The 22,559-nt window shown below is 39.9% G+C and overlaps 1 protein-coding gene across 1 annotated transcript in view; it reads right to left on the bottom strand.

Annotated features, from left to right (window-relative positions):
- Positions 1-249: 249 nt before the first annotated feature.
- Positions 250-22,559, bottom strand: part of LOC101864294 (zinc finger homeobox protein 4) — a gene marked incomplete in the record, with an annotated part of 49,709 nt that continues 27,399 nt past the window's right edge. The window contains 7 exon segments of the mRNA XM_035969312.1: positions 250-11,259; positions 11,707-11,889; positions 12,812-12,874; positions 13,536-13,761; positions 14,277-14,516; positions 15,779-16,855; positions 17,804-22,138. Of these exon segments, the coding sequence (XP_035825205.1) occupies positions 10,448-11,259; positions 11,707-11,889; positions 12,812-12,874; positions 13,536-13,761; positions 14,277-14,516; positions 15,779-16,855; positions 17,804-22,138 (6,936 nt within the window).

Below are 22,559 nucleotides of genomic sequence, written 5' to 3' on the forward strand. Positions count from 1 at the left end.
TGGCTGGTCAGGTGACATTCGTAACAGGTGGCCAAACCATGTTATCCTCTGTCTTTCTATGTGACGCAGGCAGGACTCAGTGCCGATAGCTACTCATCAGTTCCACGTGAAATGTTATTCTCTCTCTCTCTCTCTCTCTCTCTCTCTCTCTCTCTCTCTCTCACTCCTCTCTTGTCTCTCTCAACCACGAAAACCGAAACAAAACAATACAACACAAACATGTTAAATAACAGAAGCCAGAAACAGAGGACATTGTTTAAAGTTTATTGTATATTGCAAAGCAACTACATATAATCAATTTTATAATTATTATTTGGAGAGAACAAATTGTCTAAACGTTTTAGCTGTGGTAGTCCAATAAATGTATAAGAATATAATGAAGAGAACATACCAGGTAGTCCTGAGCACTAAACTAAATCGCCTTTTGCCCAATGCACTTCAGCTTGGAAACAAAAATTACATTCACACAATTGCGTACCACGTATAACCCATATTCAATAACCAATATTTAGGTGAATAAAGTGTAAACAAGATCAATGCATCGTCACCAATATACCTTGTAAAACATCATCAAAGGGGCAGCATATACTACATATTCACAATGATTCTGGGGGAAAGGACATAAGGACATAGCCAATAATTAGTTGTGCTGAGAAGTGAAGAAACAAACACGGAAATATCTAGAAATTAGATGCTATATTCAGATTCCAAGCAAATAAACAGACAGCGAAACAGAAATAAATGAAAACGAGAAACTTTATGACCTGGACAGTGTTGTCATGTGGTTCTTCTAATAAGTTGATAATGAGTTATCCTTAAGAATGAAATGGATACAGAGATTCGATTTGTCTGGTTACAACAGTATTTACTGCAACAAAGACTTGAATATATAAGTCTAAAAGAACAAAATAAGTTTTTAAAAAGCCTGTAGTATATCAATCAAATGTGGCTTGAACATTGGAGATCTTTAATCAAATAAATTTCTAACACCGTTTACAGAGTGCTGTGTAATCATTCCTTGATAATCAAAGATGGTGAAGTAAATCAATCTTTGTAAAATGAAAATGAAACAATCAAAAAGTATCTGAGACATGTATTTGTAAACTACATTATTTTTGTGGTTTTCAAATGACAACGGTATGTAAACATTTTTACAAACATTTTACAGCACCTCACTAGTGCGTAGAAGTTTACATAAAAATCAAGAAAAACAGGCTTGTGGAAACAAAAACAAAAAAAAGACAACTAGTCAAAAACTTACATGGTATCATTTTGTACTGGAAAATAAAGTTTAGACTCTGGGCATAGAATGTTGGAAATATGAAACAAATGATTAATCAAAAAAACAAATCTTTTTATTAACTGCCACTGTTACAATTCTGAGACAAAAACCCTGACGATCAAGTTGCTTGATGGTATTTCATGTCTGAATAAAATAATTTGTTAATTGCTTTGAAGAGAACTGAAAAATAACAAACTTAAAAAAAAAACAACCCAAAACTAATTTGCAAAATCATCTGAGATACACAGTTGAGCAGCTTAAAAGTCTATTGACAATAAAATAGTCTCGTCCATTTCCCAAGCAGTAATCAACTGTCAGCTCAGCCAGACTGGATTTCCACATCCTCATGTGAATCAGATAATAACCCAATTTGCCTGAGAGAATTAATACAACCCAGTCTTATGTTTGAGAGAAACATATCTTATCAAGACCAGCAAGTTTGGGGCATTGTGTTGAAGAAGACAAATACTGGCATTTATGAAATACTGAAAAAGGCTCTCAGATTTCATTATGTGTTTGGCCAACAGAGTTGATGTTGAGCAGAGGACACAAAACATTTTCTCCTCACATCAAATACTCCATCACATTGTTCCATCCACAGATATTCAAAATTCACCACTGCTGACCTAGTGAGCTAGTACACTGACATATCTCAAACTATCCCAAACCAGTCAACTGCTGTGGTTTCAAAAATATATTATGGACATCCCAGTATGAACATTTCAGCAATACCCAATAAATTGCAAGATTTGATACTAGCATTCCACTGTTCTAAAGAGTTATATCTTTTAGCTCCAGTAGGCATTTACTCCCCTTTCTTTTACTAAGCTGAAGATAGACCAATTTAAAGCAGTTTTTCTACCAAAGCTCGATTTACGACAAAGGTTAGGGAGGAAATGAGAATTTTAAAAATTTGCTATGATAAGATATCAAACACTTGGGTAAGGAATAGAAAAAGTTTCTTTGGCTCCAGGGTGGATAAAACTTTTCATTTGGACACTTCACAAAAAGGTAACTACAATATAGACCTAATGACATTAACAATCTGTACGTCAGCACCCAGAAAAGCTAAAGAAACCAAAAGCATAGCAAGCATATGAGACAGTTAAAGTTTTTCATATATTTCTCATGTGTAGTTGAGGTAGGGCTAACAGTTTCCATTGTTAATTATACAAAATAAGTGTCAAAGTGATCAACACCTTTCACCCGAGTTGAGCCTTTCTTTAGTTCGCTCATTCACGTTCTGTTTAGCGTCAAGATTGCTTTCAACATCCATCACCAACAATGAGCAAGGCAGCACTGGACTAATACTGATGCTGGTGTTTCAAGTGATGGATTAGTCAACAAACATTGGGAGATTCTCAACAGCACCACTGTCCCACACGTGGAAGGTTTCTCCCACCACGGGAACAGGAGTGTCGCTGATACTGAATAAAATTCATACATACACACACACACACACACACATTAACACGCGCCACACACACACATTAACACGCACACACACACACTTTGACAGACACAAAGCATTCCTTGTAGATTCCTTCAACCCAAAGACACACAGATTATAAAGTACAGAAAACCCTGCAAAGAAGACAAAAGTTCAAAAGTCAAGTTTTCCATGGCAAGAAAATGTGAAAGAAGTCATGAACCAGTCACAAAAGTCTAAACAGTTGTGGGGAAAACAGTCAGCTAAGTCACTTTCAAAAGTTTGTTCATTTTAACAGACAAATGAAACAATTAAACTAAAAATAACTTGCATATATAACTTATCGGTTCTACAAAAATTTTCGTTAGGCATTTCAGAAATGACATCTCTTGCTTTGGTTTAGACTGCTTGCAAAAGAAAGCAGAAGCAATGTAGCATACTAAATTTGAGCAACAACAAATTCCATTCTGCTTCAAATAGCTTTGTCTGTAGCAGGTGTTACTACCTTCAATCAAGAAGTAGTGAGGATGTAAAACATTTGATAATATTTTTATCATGACTGATTTGTTTTTGTCATTGGTAGTACTTTTTCAAAATCCATAACATTAACAATGTGACAATAGAAAGGATTTCCCTGGACAAAATATACACAATAAAATGTCACACTGCAATCTGACTTACGAGGACAAGTTTGAAAATTATTTGTAGCACCAAAACTTTACGACAGAAAACATGACGCCTAAGAACTTCATGAGACAAGACAATCCAGGAGCCAAGAGACAGACTTTACCGACTACTGAAACAATGACAGATTTATAAACTTATTAAACCTGTTTAGGAAGAAAGAGACAGCTGTAAAATCAGTAGGCCTTTACAGAATATAACCAAAGGCTAGCAATTCTATATATATCAAAAAAGATATAGCATGCTTTATAGGAAAATGGATTAAACAAAAGACCTTCAGACAAACCCCTAAAATGTGAGCAAAGAAAGAATTTTAACTTTTGTTCTAACTAAGAGCCGAAAATAACACTTTGTATAACTTACAAACTGCTGACTGAACTTGGTTACATTTTGTTTGAGAAAAGAGAAGCACATCAGTACAATAACAGTCATACAGTACAGGGAAAAAGTAAGACAGACAAACAGAAATGACAGAGGGAACAAAAGAAGTAGAATCTACCAAACACGCCTTCCAATCAACCTCTGACTCAACTGTGAAATCCCAAGAGAAAGTTCATTCGGAACAAACTGGTGATTTGGCAAGGTGGGGTGGGAAAGTCATGGTGAAGTAAGCAGAGACAGCAACAACGAATCAATAAACAGAGTACAAAGACAGAGCAATATCGCACAAATGAAAGTGACTCTGAGGATTTCTTAGCCATCTTATTCTTTTTAGCTACAGTGCGGATATAAAACTTAAATAGACAGCTTAAAACAATTGTGTTTATCATTAAGTTACTGAAACTAAAGAAGATCAAAACAGTGCTTTGAGATCAAGATAAAATTAAGTAATGTAAAAACATAAATTTGTCTGTGCTGCAGAGTGAACGAGAATATTTTTACAACAAAAAAGACAGAAAAGACATATTATGAAGCCAGAACCAGTCAAAAAGATTCTGAATTCAGAAACGGAATATTGCATGGTCAACAAATAACCTTCAAACAGAATAGCATAATTACAGCTGACAGATCAAAAGGAAATAAAACTCAGATCAACGACAGCCATAATTTCCAAATGTCGTGAAGGATGAGATCTATAGAGAAGAACAAAGTATAGACTTAAACTGAAAAAAGCAAAAACATTCTTTAAAAAGTTCTTGTTAAATGAAGTTGCAAAACTGATTATAATAAACACATGAAGCTTGGTGCTTGGAAATGAACAACTCAAGTACTTTGGTACAACACCTAAAGTGTGCTGCTTTAGGGTTGTCATACTGGAAAGTTTTCAACATTTTACTGAAAGTAATAAACAAAGGTAAGTAAGCGTTCCTTGCCATAACAGGAAAGAGACTTGATTTTTATCATCTCAGTGCCCTTTGATAACAGAACGACAAATTGGTGATAGAGTGAAAAATATTGAAATGGACTAAGAAAAAAAGATAAAATAATTCTAATGATAGAGCCTCTCTGAGACACTACTCATATGACCATTTACAGTAGGGGCTACATTCATGTTAACTCCAAGATATAGCAAATGAAAAGAAAGAGAATGTATACTTACTGGTAAAACAAAGTAAGGCTTAATGAATGGAGTAGTTTACAAATATGAAACCTAATATTACTTTTAGCCCAAAGAAAGATGCACAGAAATTCATTTACAATAAAACTGTCTAGTCTTTTTGGTTGCAGCCTACAAGATGTGCAATAAGAATAGATGCATATGAAATGCACCTGGTCCAGTCAACTTCCCCTGAACTAAAACACTAACATGACAAAATACTCCTGAACTAAAACACTCACATGACAAAATCAACTTACTAACGAAACAGGTAGCAGGAAACCACAGATATCAAGGAAAAGTGAAGAGACAATAACACAATAAAGACACAGAACCGTATCACAAACCGCACCTTTCATGTAGAGCAAGGAACTAGTTCAGGCATTAACTCATGAACACAGTCAGTGCCTAACACAATTTAGTCGCCTCTGTGTATCACAAACATCACAGGTCATCACTCTGAACACAGGCAGGTGAACCGATTTCATGCCAATGTGGAGCCTTCCACAGACATCAGGTCTGTGAACATGAACATCCTCCGTTTTTACTTTCAAAACATCTCGTCTTACCAAGGAAACTGAATGCAAAACAGCCATGGTAGTTAAAAAAAACCAACTTGACATGGAAATTACCTTCCCCCTCATCCCCCCTCTAAAAAAAAAGAAAGAACCCCCCCCCCCCCCATAATCTTAAAATAATTTTATCTAAAAGTACAAAGTTCTAGTCACAACTTCATTCTGACACAAGAAAGGTACTGTATATATATCATAATCAAATTCACTTTATATATAACATTGAAAAATAAAACGACCAATAATGGGTGAAACATATTTAAAATAAACCCCATATAAACAAATACTTTCAAATAAGCTGATCAATTATTTTACAATTTCACAGATCTTTGTTGGTAAAATACACATTACAATTAAATGAAAAAAAAAAAAAAAAGAATAAGGCATACTTTTTGTTGTTGAAACTCTTCTATGTTACAAATACAAAGGAATAAACATGTCGTCAAGTGTCATGACAAGCTGAGGTATGAGTCAAGAAACAAAGAGCCGTTCCTGAATTATACAGAGCAGTGGGAGGGAGCACAAGGAGAGTTCAAGGACTATCTTTCACATTCAGACTAACAACAGTATATAATTCCAGAAACTGGAGGAAAGTCTGCTTTGACAGAAGATGTCGAAGAGCATAGTACCCACCAGTAGGTAGGCTACTGATGGATACAAAAGAACAATCAGATGTTGTACTTTACAAATAAAAACATTTATCTTTGAAATCAGATGTTGTGCTCTTCTGAAATGGCACAAGAATATGAAGCGAGTATCGACTTCATACAATGCATCCAAGACTTTGATAGATCAACAAAAGCTGAGCACATGCAGACTGGGGGATGTCTGTATCTAATCTACTCACTTTGGACAACCACCATGTGACCAAGACAGCACTGTGCAAAAGACAGCTCATCCTTTTCACAACACAATTTAAAGCCACTGATACCAAAAACAAGTTGAAACTGTAAACCGAAACTTTCATCTTACTCCTTCAACCATATTTGGTTTTTCAAATGTTTTCTTTCAAAATGACAGAGAAGAAAGTCTTGAAAAATTGTCTTATCTTTGTTGTGGCAGCAAGTATTATCTTTGCTAATTCTAGTCTAACTTCTGAATAAAATGAAACATTTAGATTTCATAATTGTTACATAATGGTAAATGTGTTCCTAAACAAGCCAATAAGACATAATTCTGCCCCCCCCCCCCCCCCCCATTCTGATGAAATTCAGCTTCATGGTCTGAAGCAGTAGTAAAATGCATAATATTCTGTTAGATAAATGTAGTTAATAAAATGCTTTTAGGGCTTCAGCTGTTGCATTCTCATTTGCATGTCTGAGCAACTGAAGTTCTTCTGCTTTGGTATGAATCTCATCAGCAATAATTAATTCTCCATGATGTTATTAAGACTTTGAGGAAATAAAATCATTCATTCATATGTAAAGTTTTTATACAAAAATAGAAAATAAGTCATCACTTTATTTCTCTGTTGTCATGTTTGCAGTCACACATACATCAGCAAAAGTTCTGATTACATCAATGTCGACCCATGGGCTCAAAATAAAAACTTGTTTTAAAGTAGACACCATTTAGGAAAATATACGGATGGCCACATATGAACAGCACCTGACGGTGATAAAACTGATACCAAAAAAGTAAGAATTTTCCAATACGAAAACCGACAATAAAGATACAGAATAGATAGCCACTTTAGGACATTTGGTCTGTCCAGATATATTTACAAACACTACGAAAAAGAAGTACTCGTAAATCATTTCTCAGTTTGCGTCATCATATCACCTGCAGAATCTGGGCCTGCAATTTTGGCATTTGAAGTCATAGTTGTCAGTGCAGAAGCAAAAGCCTGTCAGCAAATTGTCTTATTATTCACTGACAGTTCCACAACAAGAACTGTCTCATAAACTCCTTTCACACTGCGCACACTCACTGCATGCATTCTGCAAGCTGGTGGCTCTCCCTGAATAGACAAGAGAACAATAATGGCCTCTCTTATACAACCCAGCAACACAGACAGGACACAACTTATCATTGGTAAAAGTAAAACAAAGTTATTTCATTCACAACACGTTCAGATAAGAGCATGAACAATTCAACAACAAAAAATCTTCAGATCTATACACTTCCTTCCAAGTTTCAATGTTTCACAAGCATAATGAGCAGTGACAATGATAAAAAAAAACCCCACCCACAACAACAACGAAAGAAATATAAATAATATTGTTCATGACTTAACTCTTTTAGATGTCACTATTCTGCTGCCAATGATGATGCCCAACATATCAAACTGGATATATATTTAAATAATAACTTCATGTCCTGAAAATATCGAGCCTGTAACAAAGTAAAAACTATCTGCTATGGCAGAATAAAAAAATTCCCCTTTTACCTACTGCATGAGTTACATCTCAACCAAAGATATTCATTAAAATCCTATTTCTTTTATCCCTTTAAGAACATTTGAAATTATAACCTGGATGTCACACATCAAACATTGTACATGTACAACAAAATCGTTAACAGAAAATCAGTAAATTGATCCAGGAAAATACCCCTCAGGAGACAGCTGAAACACAGAGAACATGGCACCAAAGTAAGATCGATGTATCATTAAGCTCTAGCAAAGTCAACAAGAAAAAGAAAAAAGTCTGCATGGCAGGTGAGCACACTATGGGACATTATCAAAGTCAATATCCTGCATGTGTGAGCAGTGACCTCATTTGACAGCAAAATCTTAAATACTTGAGAACCAAGAGTCATCAAAGTCTTCAGCAAATTTCAAACTTAGATGAGGTCACAGCACGACGTTAGACCATAAAAAGTTGAGCCATGTGCACACCCTGAAAGTTGTTTTACATCTTCAGATGTATTTAGTGGCAGAAACAAATTCATACGAAAATAATCAATAGACACTTTACTACGAAACGGTAGCCAATTGAGTTCTAGAAAACACAAACCAAGAAAGTGCATTACAGTTAGGGAACAATTTGGGTCAGCTTTACTGACGAGTTCAATCTTTACTTAAAGCTCTTTTCATAGAGTAAGTAACATTTGAAGGTGCTTGGAAACTGTGCAAAAAGCTTTCTTTCTATTTGTTAGTCATTTGCTAACAGTCCTTGAGGCTACAGCGCCATTTCATACAAGTTATGACAATCAAAATTATGCCCCACCAGATTTTGCACATTACCATGATAAAAACAACTCTATTTAGTAAGGAAAAGGGCAGCAACATATTAATGCAGTGCCGTAGTAACCTTATGACGTGCTGTGCCTTACAGCTGAAATCTCCCATTTGCCATTATACATTACATTGTCCTTCAATGATTGTTTGGGTACCATCTACAAAAATGATCACTTTACAAACATGAGTTGACAGCAGAAAATGACAGAATTACAAATTTGCAGAAAAAAATGAATACGATTATAATAAAGATGTTGCTACACAGTAAAAGTAACATAAAGGAATACATTTTCTCTACAGGTAGCATGGCTGGTCCATGATATGTAAAGGTGCAATAAAGAAAGAAACATTCAAATAATTAACTTGCATTAGTAAATATTTGAAAAAAGAGACAATAGTTAATTGAAGCCAATGCCACTTCGGCTTGAACTTCAAATTGTGTCAAGCTCATCCAACAAAACTTCCTGTCATTCACACTTATGAACACAAAAGTTCTGCTTAGCTAAAATATATAGAAAATCAGCAGAGAAATCTGCCGTATGTACACCGAAAAAAATAATCTGACAAAGTGCTCAGAAAATTTGAATTCATATAACTGACACACAAAATTAAATGTAATTAAGCAGACATGTGAATAAACAAATGTAAGTAAATAAAACCCTGTTTCCTACATCTATTGACCCTCACAGAGCATTACATTATATTTACATAAATGTCATTTACAAAAAAAAACAACATGCAAAAAGACTCGTCCTTATTCATAACCTCTCCTTACAAATTCTCTGCGATTCAAATCAAAGAATTTCAAAATGAGGACTGTAATCTACATGCACTGTAATCACAATGTACACCCAGAGTGATCTGTCGCAGAAGCATGCAAATGGTGAACCGACCATGTAAGCAATCAATGACCATATGAAGGTGAACACTGGAAAGACAAACTGATCTTTAACTACGAGCAAGACAGGAAACAAGTCTAGTTCAGTTAATGGCAAGGATGTACTGAAAGCTTGCGTAATTATCATGACGACAGCCACCACACTCCAACTTCGACATATTTCTCATTCAGTTCATAAAGCTTCATCTCAGTGTTGAAGTCATTGAACACAAAAGTGATAAGATACAATGCTGATGCAAAAAGTGAAATCACTGAGTGACATTACAAAGAAATGTGGCATTAGAAATGCATTCTTGAATGATGCATCTGGAAAGAGTATCAACAAGTTTTTCTCTCATACTTTTTATAAAGTCAATGTGCTTCACAACACTCTCAGATCTTAGAAACAATTACAGAATTCAGAGAAAAAAAAAAGCTGAATAGTGATTACATTACATGTATATACTAATCATGACAAGCATGTAGAATGCTCCACACATGTCACAAACTGACCTTCCATTAGTCATGCATTGATAAATTCTTTTAGTAACCCAGATATCAATCGACTATCAAAGCACATTGCAAAAAATAAATGTGTATCATGTCAACTTATTCACTCTGAAATACCCTCTTCAATTGTTTCACAAATTCAACTGCACACACATACAAGTTGAAAGTTTCTGAATCGCTGCACCTGCGAGCCAGCTGTGGAAATTTTCTTTACAAGTTCCAAGAAATGCTAGTGTCTCTGCGTCATCTCTACTGTTTATCCAACAGTTTTTTGCAATGCATGTGGGGTCTTTGCTATTAAGCAAATTTTTTTCCACTTCATCTAATTAATGGTTCTCTTGGACTGTTTGGAATTCTTGAGCTCAGGTATTTTCCTTAATCAGCTTTGAGTCGTTTCATTTCAGGCATTTCAGTAAAAGCCATAGAATGGGCACTGGTTGGGTCCCTAAACATTGGAGAAGAAGAACTCATGATTACCGATGACCCGGTGGACGATCGGCTGAACTGGTGGGCGGGGCTGGGAGCCATGGGGGGCTTGGAAGTGTGTGCCAACCCGGGGCTGTTGTTGTTTCGGTTGTTGCTGTTGTTGTTATTGTTGTTGTTTGATGGCGGGGTAGACAGCTGTTTGGAGGATGTGTAGGATGCAGACGGAGAGATGATCTTGCTGGATGAAGAATATGGTGACGAGGAGCTTGGAGATCCAGCTGCCTCTCTCCTTGCTGCTTCTTTGGCCTTGAACTTGGCAAGCCGTGTTTTGTGGGCTTCTTGCTGGCAATGACCTTTGAACTCAAGGATGGTGGAGAAGCGGTCGTTGCAGGCTCTGCACTCATACTGGACTTGCTCTAACTTCATGATAGGTTCAAATCCCTTTGGCCGATTAGTCTGGCCAGTCCCGCATACTGTGCGTTGGTGAGCAATGCATGACTCACGGGCTGGGTACACGATCTGGCACGTCTTGCAGATGTAGCCAACGTCTAAGGTTGCTTCCGCAGCAACGGTGAGGTCAGCTGCAGTCACAACACTGTGCAGGTCAGCAAGTGCCTGGCAGTCCTGAGTGTAGCGGGCAAGGACAGCCCCAGCTTCCGACAGTTTGTCACTCACAGACTTGATGGCTGCGCTGGGAATCTGAAGAAGGGCCAGTGGCGTTCCATAAGCCAAGGGGTCATAACCCATCATGTGCTCTGCACCTAGAGTCAGACAGAAAATACAGCGAGTCAGAATTTTCTGACAAAGCATGAGTAAACAGGAAAAACAAAAGAACAATAAAACGGTGGCCTCACAGGGACTAGGGTAGCTCTGAATAAGCATCAATATGCAGTCTTTTGCGTGCTGTTTTAAAAGTTGTTGTTCATAGTTATATTATATCATACTTATCTGCAAATTGCACAGGTTCATACAAAAATTCACTTACTTTTTCAAATTGAATGAATGCAATCAAAGGTTTCTGAAAGTCATCAATGCAAGCTAAAGTGAAAAAACAAAACAAAACAAAACCAAGAAGTATAAGCTACAGTTAAATCCAAGAACTGAAAAAGAAAGAAAATAAACCAGGAAGTGATTCTAAGAATGTGTAACTAAAAAATAAAACCTTGACAAGAAAAAAAAAACAGAAAAAGAAAAAAAACCCCACTAACCAGAAAGCAGGCCTGGCTGAACCATTGGAACTCCCATAGCTGGGAAATAGCCGGGCAGTCCACCGTACATGTATGAAAGGTAACTGGGGTCAAGGCCGGGCATGTAGCCACCAAGGGCTGACATCATCTGAGCGCTCATTGCCATCTCCATGGCAACCTGTTGCTGCTCTTTTGATGATCCAGCTGGGAACAAACAAAATGAGAATTTAGCACAGTCAAACCAAGAGAGCCTAATAAAATGATGATGCATAAGAGGACAACACAACTCAGTCAATATATAATATATATATGTGAGTCAGCGTGGTGGAATTAGGCTCTCGACAAAATAATCAACGTGAAGAAATTTGCATTTTTCCTCAGGTTTGTGAATTTTTATCAAATTTTTGTTTTTTTGGCTCAACACCTTTCATGCCCAATAAAGAACTCATTTCTGTATGGATTTTTCTGAAAAGCGTTGAGGCACAAAAATGTAAATTTTCAGTTACAACGGACTCTTAAGCTAAGGAAATAACTAATCTTTGGTGGTCATTTTCTCACGAACTTTGCCTCCGGAAACATGTGACCCCCACCTCCTTCTTTCGCAAATATCTCGACTTGTATTCAAGATAAATGGATATTTTTTTCATCCAAATAAAGACAAGTGAATAAGCTTTACGATGATACCAATAACTCTACATGCCCAAAAATTGACGAGAGCCTGATTCCACCACGCTGCCTCACACACACACACACACACACACACACACATATATATATATATATATATATATATATATATATATATATATATATTATTATGTTTTGCTGTCAATACAAATAGAAATGTTGACCATTTCAAGCCTTTGGCGTGCTGCTTAAAAAGTTTAATGTGTTTTCTTCTCTAATCTGAACCTGACTCTGAAATTAGAGCTTCAATTGTCCATATTATAAAAAGAAAGATTTCTCAAACCAGTTTGCACAAAGAGTGTTCATTTAAATGCAAAGTATAGGATTGCTATCTTATAAAGATAATGATGTGATCATCGATATCTCCAAAACAGAAACATCTGTGACTACTAAATAGTCTATCACAAGCTTAGAAGGTGAGACAAAATCATGTACTCACCTTCAGCTGGCTTTTTATCTTTTTTAGGAGACTCAGACTTCTCATGAGCCTTGCTGCTCTCACCTGTGCAGGAACGAAATGGCATACAAAATGTTAGAAAATGTAAAAAATGGAGAGTCTTTGAAAAACTCGAAGACATCACCTATTGTATAAGGTATTAGTTATTCATACACTAGGGAATTTCATAAAAATACCTTCGGATACAGTGTATGCTCAATATAAAAGCCTTTCCATATGGGAATTTAACTCATGTTTCTGCATGCTACGAAAAAGCACTTACTGCTTTTTCACAGATGCCAATACTTGAAGTGTGAATGGCAGGAAATTTAAAACAGAAGTAAAATCAAGCCTCATAATGACAAAAGTACAAAGAGAGTACCAGTGTTATGTGAGTGACTGACAGTCAACAAATGAAGAGATAACAAAGAAAGAAAAGAAAATTAAAAATAAAATTCTTATTCTTTTAAGTCTAAAGGGATTTCTAAAGCAGCAAAACATCAAAGTACAAAGTACAATTTATATTTGAGCATTCTTACTTTACTTTTACTTTTTCATCCTCTGTTACCGTTAAGCATCGAGGGGAGATGCAGTTTTCTGTGGTAGGCCAGCTCCGCAGCATTCTAGCCTACAAAATTCAAAGAACTTTTTTCTTCTCATTTGAAAAGGAAGAATACAGTTGTCTTTTCTTTCTGATTACAAGTAAGTACAAGGTACTTTCACTCACCAGATGGCAATGGAGGAAAGCCGATGGCCGATGGGCTGATGCCCATTGCCTGTAGCTGGGCAAGGTGGGTGCCAGATTCATCCCACATCTTGCGGGCTCGCTCAGTCTCGGCCGAAGACTGACTGGGCAGACTGCCCCCGGACAGGTCAAGGTCACGCTCACCATCGGCACTGAGAAAGTTTTTCACCTTGTCGATGTGTGCCTTGGTGAATATGTGGTCCTGCACCTGTCAAGATGAGATAAAGTTTGTTCAATGTCCTTCAATTCAACTTACTGAATAAGCATCTAAATAATACAGCTATGAGGTCAAGAGACTTAAGCAATGGAAATGAAGAAACAAAAAGAAAGCAAAAATCCTCACAAAACACAATATTGAGGATAGCTGAGGGCCTTGAACATCTCTGAAGAGACCATCATTTATTTTTCATTATTTGCCTTATTAGGCTGGAAAATGGAGAGAAAGAAAGAGAAAGAGAGAGACAGAGAGAGAGACAGACAGAGAGAGAGACAGACAGACAGAGAGAGAGGGAGAGAGAGAGAGAGAGAGAGAGAGAGAGAGAGAGAGAGAGAGAGAGAGAGAGAGAAAGAGAGAGAAACCAACAGACAGACAGACAGACAGACAGACAGACAGACAGACAGACAGACAGACAGACAGACAGACAGACAGACAGACAGACAAATAGAGGTAAACAATGCACTGTAAAATAAATATCAATTACACATAACAAGTTGTTCACTTACCGTGACTTTGTGAGTGTACTTGTAGCCACAAAGACTGCACTCTTCCGGAGACTTTGGGAAGTCAAGCTCCGCATTAAAAGGTTTGCCTGAGGACAGTTTTGCCTTCTTCTCCTTGGCTCGAGCATTCTGGAACCAGACCTGAACCACGCGCTTGGCCAAGCCTATTTCCTGTCCAAGCAGCTCACACTCTGCCATTGTGGGGGTCTTGTAGTCCATGAACAGATGCTTCATCACCTTCACCTAAACACAGACACAAGGTAAAAGGAAGAAATAATAATGGTTTAACACTTTGTTCGTTTAAAATTACAACTGTTTGATTAAGAACGACTGTTATTTTTTAGTTTTAGTAAGTATTTTACGGCATTTGCAACACAATTAGGTCATATAAGTGCCGAAGATTAGAGGTGTTACAAGAGAGTAACAAACACAAAAAAGACAGAGGGGAGATAAAGACGATAGATATTTGATAGGAAAGAAGAAGCAAACCACACCAGAGCACCAGTCAACCACCCACAATGACTGGTATATTCAAAAGTAAAACATGTGGGATGAACTATAAGGTGAATAAAGGCTGAAAGGAGTTCTTGGAGCCATATGGAAATTAAGTCTAGAAAAAAGAGGGAAGAACAAAATAAAAATTACTAAGGCTGTTAATTGCTGTTAAACGGTCATTTGCTTTGTGATAAATGATCTTTGGAAGTAACCAAACACAGCTGAAATCAATTATAATAATTCATAATATTATGGCTAAAGAAGTTAACATGATTGCTATTACTGCTGGAAAAAGCATAACACTTTTATCATATTCCATATAATAAGAAATTCATTTTACTCTTACAATACTATGAATGTTTGTACTACTTACATCTGATGTTTCACTGAATTCCCCCCCCCCCCCTCCACATCCCAAAAAATTAATGGGACAACATATGGGATCAACCATTTTTTGATCACAACAAAGAGAAAAAGTACAGCCGTTACTTATGTAGTTAAAAGCTTATATACATAAATAAAACTGTTTAAGAATACACTGTACTTAGATATTGCTACCACTCAAAGGGATACATTAACAAATTTACGATTTTATATTCCAAACCATGCAGGGAAAGTGACTATACGGAATAAAACATAATAATTCACAATAATTTATTTTCTGTTGAAAACATAACTGTACAACATCATAAGGATCGTTTATTTCTTAATCTCTTGTTTAATAATATGGGCAGACACTTTTTCATAGACTTATCCAATCTAGATATGAAATTCATTCAATATTTCAGGATATTTTCTACTTACTTTATAAGGCATCAATTGTAAAACAACAACAAAAATAATTGTAGAACACAGAACAACATGAGAGTCAGCAGGACATAAAGTGTAAAAAAACTTACCAAAGGAGACAACAGTATGACGTTTGGTTAGCTTAGCTGGGTTGATTAGAGAACAACAGAAGGCGAGGAGCGGACCGAAAAGAGGAGGATAAAATGTACAACCTTTCCTACCTGAGTTGCAGACATCTGCGTCCGATATCGTTTGGTACTTGAGCCAGGCGTGTTTCCACTCCGGTGGTTCTGAGGGGGGTTGCTGCTGCTGCTGCTACGGTTGGGCGATGGAGGACTGTTGTTCACCTCATTGAGATACTCGTGATCCGCTGTCTCCGACTGTGTCTCTGAGAATGAGTCGTCCATGCTGTTGAGCCGCCGGAGGTAGTCCAACTCAAGAGAGCGGTCGCTTTGTTCTTGGCCAGAGCTGTGGTGTAGAGCAAAGCTCCTGGGAACTTGTTCTGTGCGACTGGGCTCAGGATGTGCAGAGCGAACAGGTTTGCTCAGGTCTAAGGGTGCGTCTTCACTTGCTGGTGGGGGAATTGGGGTGGATGTTTTCACTTTGTGTGCATCCAGTGGCCGTGGAGATGTGGTAGCAAAGTTGAGGGGTGCTGGGCTGGAGTGGTGGCTGGGTTTGGGGGTGGAGTGGGCCGAGATGGAGGGAGAAGCCGAATGTCGGGGCATGCTGTGGGGGAGAGGAGGGGCCACGGACTCTGGACGCGAGGTCATCGTACCCGCCAGTTCACTCATGTACTTTTTGAAGAATGGATCCTCAAAGGATGGATGGGATAGAAGGTCAGCCGTAGGTGCGGGGAAGGGCAAACTGAGACCTCCAGCTGCCGCTGACATGAAGGACATGTAGTTGGGCATGCTGGCCGCAGCCCCGGGAGGTAACAGCTTGCTGATGTCCGGTGTGTTGTGTGTCGAAGTCAGCCCACTGCTGGATGCCGGTAAAGAGGGAGCATGGCTGGACGAAGGGGGTTCGATCATCGCATCTGGAATGAGGTCAACATTGATATCCCCCTTAGCCATCTCCTCTGGGTGTTTGGTTGCCAGATGAGACTCAAGTGCAGACTTGGCGCGAAACAGTGCTCGGCAGAATGGACATCTCTTGTTGATAAGTTGTTGGTGGGCACGGTAATGACCTTTACGTTCTCTGGCACGAGTGTTCTGGAACCAAACCTGAACCACCCTCTTCTTCAGATTGACAGTGGAGGCAATGTGCTCCAGCTGTTTTCTGCTGGGATTGCAGTCAATCTGTAAAATCGAAACAAAATTTGAAGGCAAGCACAATATTGGATTCAAATAAAATATCCGATGGCTTTTGAAATCACAATGTTTCTTATATAATTCACGGAACTTTGTTTGAATTAAACAGAAGAATTTTAACATGAAACGTTATTAGGCGCTGAAAAATAAAGGACTGACAGACACAAACAACAGAGGTACAGTAAAGAAGTAGAAATGTACCACTTTTTGGATCAGAAATATAGGAACTTGCAGAACAAACCTCTAAAAAGCTACAGGCGTTTGTCAAAAGTTGCTTTAGTTAAATTAACAACCACTGGATCAAATTAATCAGCCAAAAAAAAAAAAATGTAGAAAGCAGAAAGAGAAATGGAAATGGATTTGACACACCGTTAGAAAACTGAAGACAAACACTACCCACCAAGCCTTAAAAGGAAAGAGAAAGAGTGGAATGCCTTAACACTTTGCGGTCATTTGGCAAAATAATGCGAAGGGGAGAATTGTCTGTTTCTGTGCCAGGCCAGAGAAGTTTGTTGCAGTCACTCTCCCGGCTGGGTGACCAGATGGGGTATTTTGTACTGCTGGCTGTGTGACTGCAAAGTTTTAAAATACTTGAAGGAGGAATTTGGATTCAGACCTTTAAGAGATGGGATACAGCTGTACAAAGGTCACGACTTATAGCCCAGGACAGAAGTTTATGGAGAGCTCTTGTTGGTGACCTGTACTCTGATAAGGGTAAGAAAGGCTGATGATGATGATGATGATGATGATGATGACAATGATGATGATGATGATGATAATGATGAAAGAAGTAGGACTGAACAGTAGCAGCAAAAGAGCATCCATCACCCAACTACAGTCTTAAAACAGAAAACTATATAAGGTCCTATTTTCTTAATGGAGACAGAACCAAATATAATTTTGAAGTCACAAGTAAGTGAATTGAGCCATACTGACCTGGTACTGCTGGTACAGATAGTCCAGCTGCTCTGGTAGAATAGTGGTCCTCAACCTCTTGTCTCGTGGCTGTTCGCCGCTCTCATCCTCCGAGTCTGTTTTCCTCTTAGTGGTGGCTGGCGACGGAGAGGTTGACATGACAGAAGTCGGCAGGGTTGTCATCGCCGGGGGCTGGTGGGCAGCCGGAATGGGTGTGGTCACCATGGTAGGATGCATAGAGCTGGGTGTGGACATGGCAGCCATGGCAAAAACAGCTTTACTGTCCTCCTGATGGGCCAGTGTCTGCAGCATGCCAAATGCACTGCTGGAGGAGAATGGTGTGAACATTGCAGGTGCCACACTGTGAGCTTTTTGGTGGTCTTGCCACATGTCAAATCGGGGGAACGTCAGGGTACACTTGTCGCACTTGAATGGTGGGTTGGATGATGAGGAGGAGGATGAAGGTGTGGATGGGGATGAGGAAGAAGTGTTCACAGCACTTGCAGATAGTACTGGCTTGGCTGGAGTTGTGCTGATAGACGTGGTCTCAACTGCCAGAGCTCTGGGCATCAACTCTCTCTCCCTGACTGGTGTGGCTGAAGAGGGTATGTGACGATCCGAGAAATTGGAGTCCTCATTAGAATTGTAGCTGATGTTGCTGCTGTCGTCCTCAGTCATAGATGAAATAGGTTTGTTATTATTCGACTCTCCAAAACACGAGTTTTTCTGGTGTTTGATGAGCTCATAGTATCTCTGAAACACAGAGTTACACTTCTTGCACTGGTAGTTCAGCCCCGGAGTACGTTGGAAAGGGACAGCAGGATCTTTGGCAATTTCATTCACAGGCTGGTTCTCATAGATTTTTCGTGCTTTCTGGCGGGCATTCTGAAACCACACAACAATCACTCTTGCACTCAGGCCCAGCATCTTTGACAAATGTTCCAGCTCATCATCTTTGGGGTACGCATTTCTCTCAAAGTATTCCTGAAGGGTTTTAATCTGAAAGTCAGTAAAGCGAGTGCGATTGGCCCTCTTGCCCATGCTTTGAAATGTTGCTGCTTCCAGGCGAGCCATGTTTGCAGCATAAGCATCCAAAGAAAAGGTGAGAGGATTTGATGTCATGGGATTAGTAGTTATCATAGGTGTCGGAGTGGCTGGGGCAGACGCTGTGGGTGTAGATGGAATGGAAGACATGTTGGATGGTGATGAGGTATTGGAATGACTGTCCTGCTCCCTTTTCGGCTCTTCAGTGGGTTCAGACTTGGGAGCCAAGTCAATCTTCAGAGGTGGACTCTCAAAACAATCAGCATCTTGATCCATGTCCTTCTCTGCACTGCTGACATTTTCCTCCTTTATGACAACGACCTCCTTCTCTGGCTCTGGCGCAGCACTTCTGGCAGGGGCTGTGCTCTCTTCCTCTTCTTCTGGCTCAATCTTCACCTCTGGAATCTTCCCAGTCCTGTCATACTCATCAAGGTCAATGGACGTTGATGGAGGATTGTTAAAGTTATACGGGGAGTCTTTGTTCCTTTGGCGTTCTTTAAACAAAGTGTTCCGGAACCAGTGTTTGATGACTTTCTGGGGCAGGCCAGTTTGATCAGACATCTTGTTGATCTGCTCCTCGCTGGGGGAGTTGTTGATATCAAAGTATTGACGCAACACCTTGAGCTGATCATCGCTGATCCGGGTTCGGACCCGTTTCTGATTCTGGGCCTGCTGGGCAGCGGCTGCTGCAGCAGCTGCCTGAAGGTGCTGCTGTGAGGACACAGGTGTGTTTCCGTCCACCATATGAGGGGGTGGTGGTGGCATCTGTGGTAAGAAGCCCTGAGGAAGGTCCATGCCCGGGGGCATCATGAGAGAAGGCATAAGGGAGTTCTGGAGGCCTAGGCCCACCAGGTTCATGGGCAGGTGCATGGGGAGCAGGTTCATGCCCATGAGAGGCAGAAGCTGCGACATGTCAAAGTTCATCATATTCTGGGGCTGGGAAGGAGGGGGAGGGGGCGGCGGCATTTCACTTGCAGTAGGGGTTTTTTCCGGAGTTGGGGTGGGTGGGTTGGATGAGGGCTGGGTTGGGGTCACAGGGGCTTCACACTCTACGGGTTTGGGCAAATTTTTCTCCCACTCTTCCTTGAACTTTTTACCAAAGTCCTCGATAATTTCAGGGGAAATGAAGTTATTGTGGATCTCTTCCTCGTGGTTTTTCAGAACCCAAACATTTGAAAAGTCCTTGTTACAAAAGTGACATTTCATCTTGTTGAGCTCAGGTAGGTCAATATTTTCTTTATTATCATCTCTTTTCTCTTCTTCAGTTTCTTTGTTTTCTTCTTCCTTTTTCTCAGCCTCTTCATCTTCTTTTATCTCTTGGATTGGCTCTTTCCCCTCAGTATTCTCTTCAGTTTCCTCTAAATCCTCTTCATTCTTTATGTCTTTTTCTTGTTCAGGAGAATTCTCTTCAGTAGTTTCCTCTTTCTGCTCCTTGGCTTTACCAGTGTGCTCCTCATTATAGTGCATGACACACTCAAAGCCAAAGTTCTCCAACAGACTGCGGTGCAGCTGGGGTTTAAATCTACCCATAAACCCCCGAGGTCTTGCAAGTACAGGTGCGTGAGGGAAGTTGGGAGGTAACTCTTCCTCTTTTTTGCTTCCTTTGGCATCCATACAAAGTCCAGGAGAGAGTTTGCTCATCATCCTGTCATCTGGCATGACCATTTTAGTTTTGATCTCACTTGCTGGCTCAATTTTACCATCTTGTTTGATCACCATATTGATGATTTTCTCAGTCAGATCAGGCTTAGCATTGATCTTCATGTTCAACTTCTCCTTAGTTGATTCGCACTTGCTATCACCATGTTGGGGTCCAAATTCTGCTTTAGACTTTGAGCTTTCCCTGCCATCGCGGACATCTTTACCTTGATTGACTGCCAAGGTGCGGAGAGCCTCATACGTTTCTAACTGTGCATTAGACATGGCTTCCAAAGCGTTTTGAGCAGACTGAGGCAGAAGGTGAGAGCCTGGGATCAAACCTTGGAGTAGAGAAAGCTGGGCCATTGTGTTCACATTTGACATTCCAGGCAGATTGTAGAATGATGCGGCCGAGTTGGAGGCCGCCTGAGCTGTGGCCTGCTGGTGGATCATGTCAGCAATGAGTTGAGCCTGCTGTTTGCCCACTGCCTTGGCCTCTGCTTGCTCCAGCTGTGACTGGCCAAAGTCCATCGCTGTAGGGTGTGTCAGGTCTACCAGCTTGCTGGCTTTAGATTTGTGGGCCACAGAGCGCATGTGAATGTCCAAACTTGGGGCATTGCTATAGCCTACTTTACATACATTACACTTGTAGGGCTTGTGTTTTCCCTCACGTTCCCAGGCTCCATTCTCTGCTTCTAAACTACCGTTAGGGCTAACTTGAGGAGCAGAGGATGTGGAGTTCACATGAGGGGAGGAGGATAAAGGAGGGGGAGCAGAGTGAGATCCTGGTGTGCCAGCAGATAACGATGACAGTGAAGAAGTGGATGATGAAGATGTTGAAACTGGTGAACAAAATGGTGCCAAATCTCCGTTCATCTGTGCATGCTGCTTCAGTTTGTGCAAGTGAGAGGCAGAGTTATTGTGAACCATCAGAAGGCTTTTCTGTGCAAAAGACTCTTTGCAAAACTCACATCTAAAGGGTCTGGAGTTCTCCATCGGGTCGGTCGCCATCTTGTCTCCCAGCCTGTGCTGTGCCGTTTTGTTGTGTGCGTACAGATAGCGCGGGTTTGTGAAGGCCACTCTACAGCGATGACACTTGAATTTGCGACTGTTGTCTCTGTAATGCTCCTCCGCCATGGAATGACTGTTCATGTAGTCTTCGAGAAATTGCTTCTCCTTATACGATACCGACATCCCATCGCTCTCATCCATGTCCTCTTCATTCCGGATATTCTCCTTCAAACCATTAAAAAAATCCGAGCTTGTCATCTCATCTTCATCCTCATTACCAAGTACCCCATTCTTTGCAGCTGCTTTTTCCGTTCCATTCACGAGCAGCATCTTGACGGTGAACTGCTCAAATGCCGGACTACTAAACAGAAGACCAGCATTTTCTTCAATCACACTCATCTGACCTTTCAGTTCGGCCGGATTCAGGTCTCCGTGAGCAGTCTCCACGTGGCGTCTCATGCGTTCCACTGAGCTGACGGTGGTGGAGCAGAGTCTGCAGCGGGTCACCGACTGCATCAGGTGCACCAGCGTGTGTTGCTGCAGGCTCTCCAGGCTGCGGAAGCTGAAGGTACACTGACCACAGTTGAACTTGTAGAGCTGGAGCTCCTCGGGGTTCAGAAGACCTGCTGAGGAGCGGCGAGTGTGGATCTCACGGAAGTGTACCTGAAGACAGGGAGAGGGACGAATTCAATAATTAAAACAAGCAGAGGGCCTTAGAAGCTTACAACACGCACTAGCTATAGCTTGTGAATATGAAGAGCTTAGGCACAAACGATTGATTTCTCAGACCGAGCTGATATGACTGCAGACAATGAACAATGTAGCCTGATGGCTGCAAATAAGAAGGATATGCCATCCTGATAGGTTAAACACTGGAAGCAATCAAGACTTACCTAATATAGCCGGCTCAAAGTTTTCTAGTCAAGTTATCAAATAGTACAAAATGTAAATTCAACCTACTGAGGGGTCGCCTTTATATTTCAAGAACAAAATATTCACCAGCTTCAAGCACAAAGTTAGTTTTTCAACTTGACACCATTGCTCCTGTTGGCATGTCACTTTTCCTTTCCCCAATTTCCCTCCT

This window comes from Aplysia californica, unplaced genomic scaffold, assembly GCF_000002075.1.
Source record: "Aplysia californica isolate F4 #8 unplaced genomic scaffold, AplCal3.0 scaffold00136, whole genome shotgun sequence".
Taxonomy (NCBI): Eukaryota; Metazoa; Mollusca; class Gastropoda; order Aplysiida; family Aplysiidae; genus Aplysia; species Aplysia californica.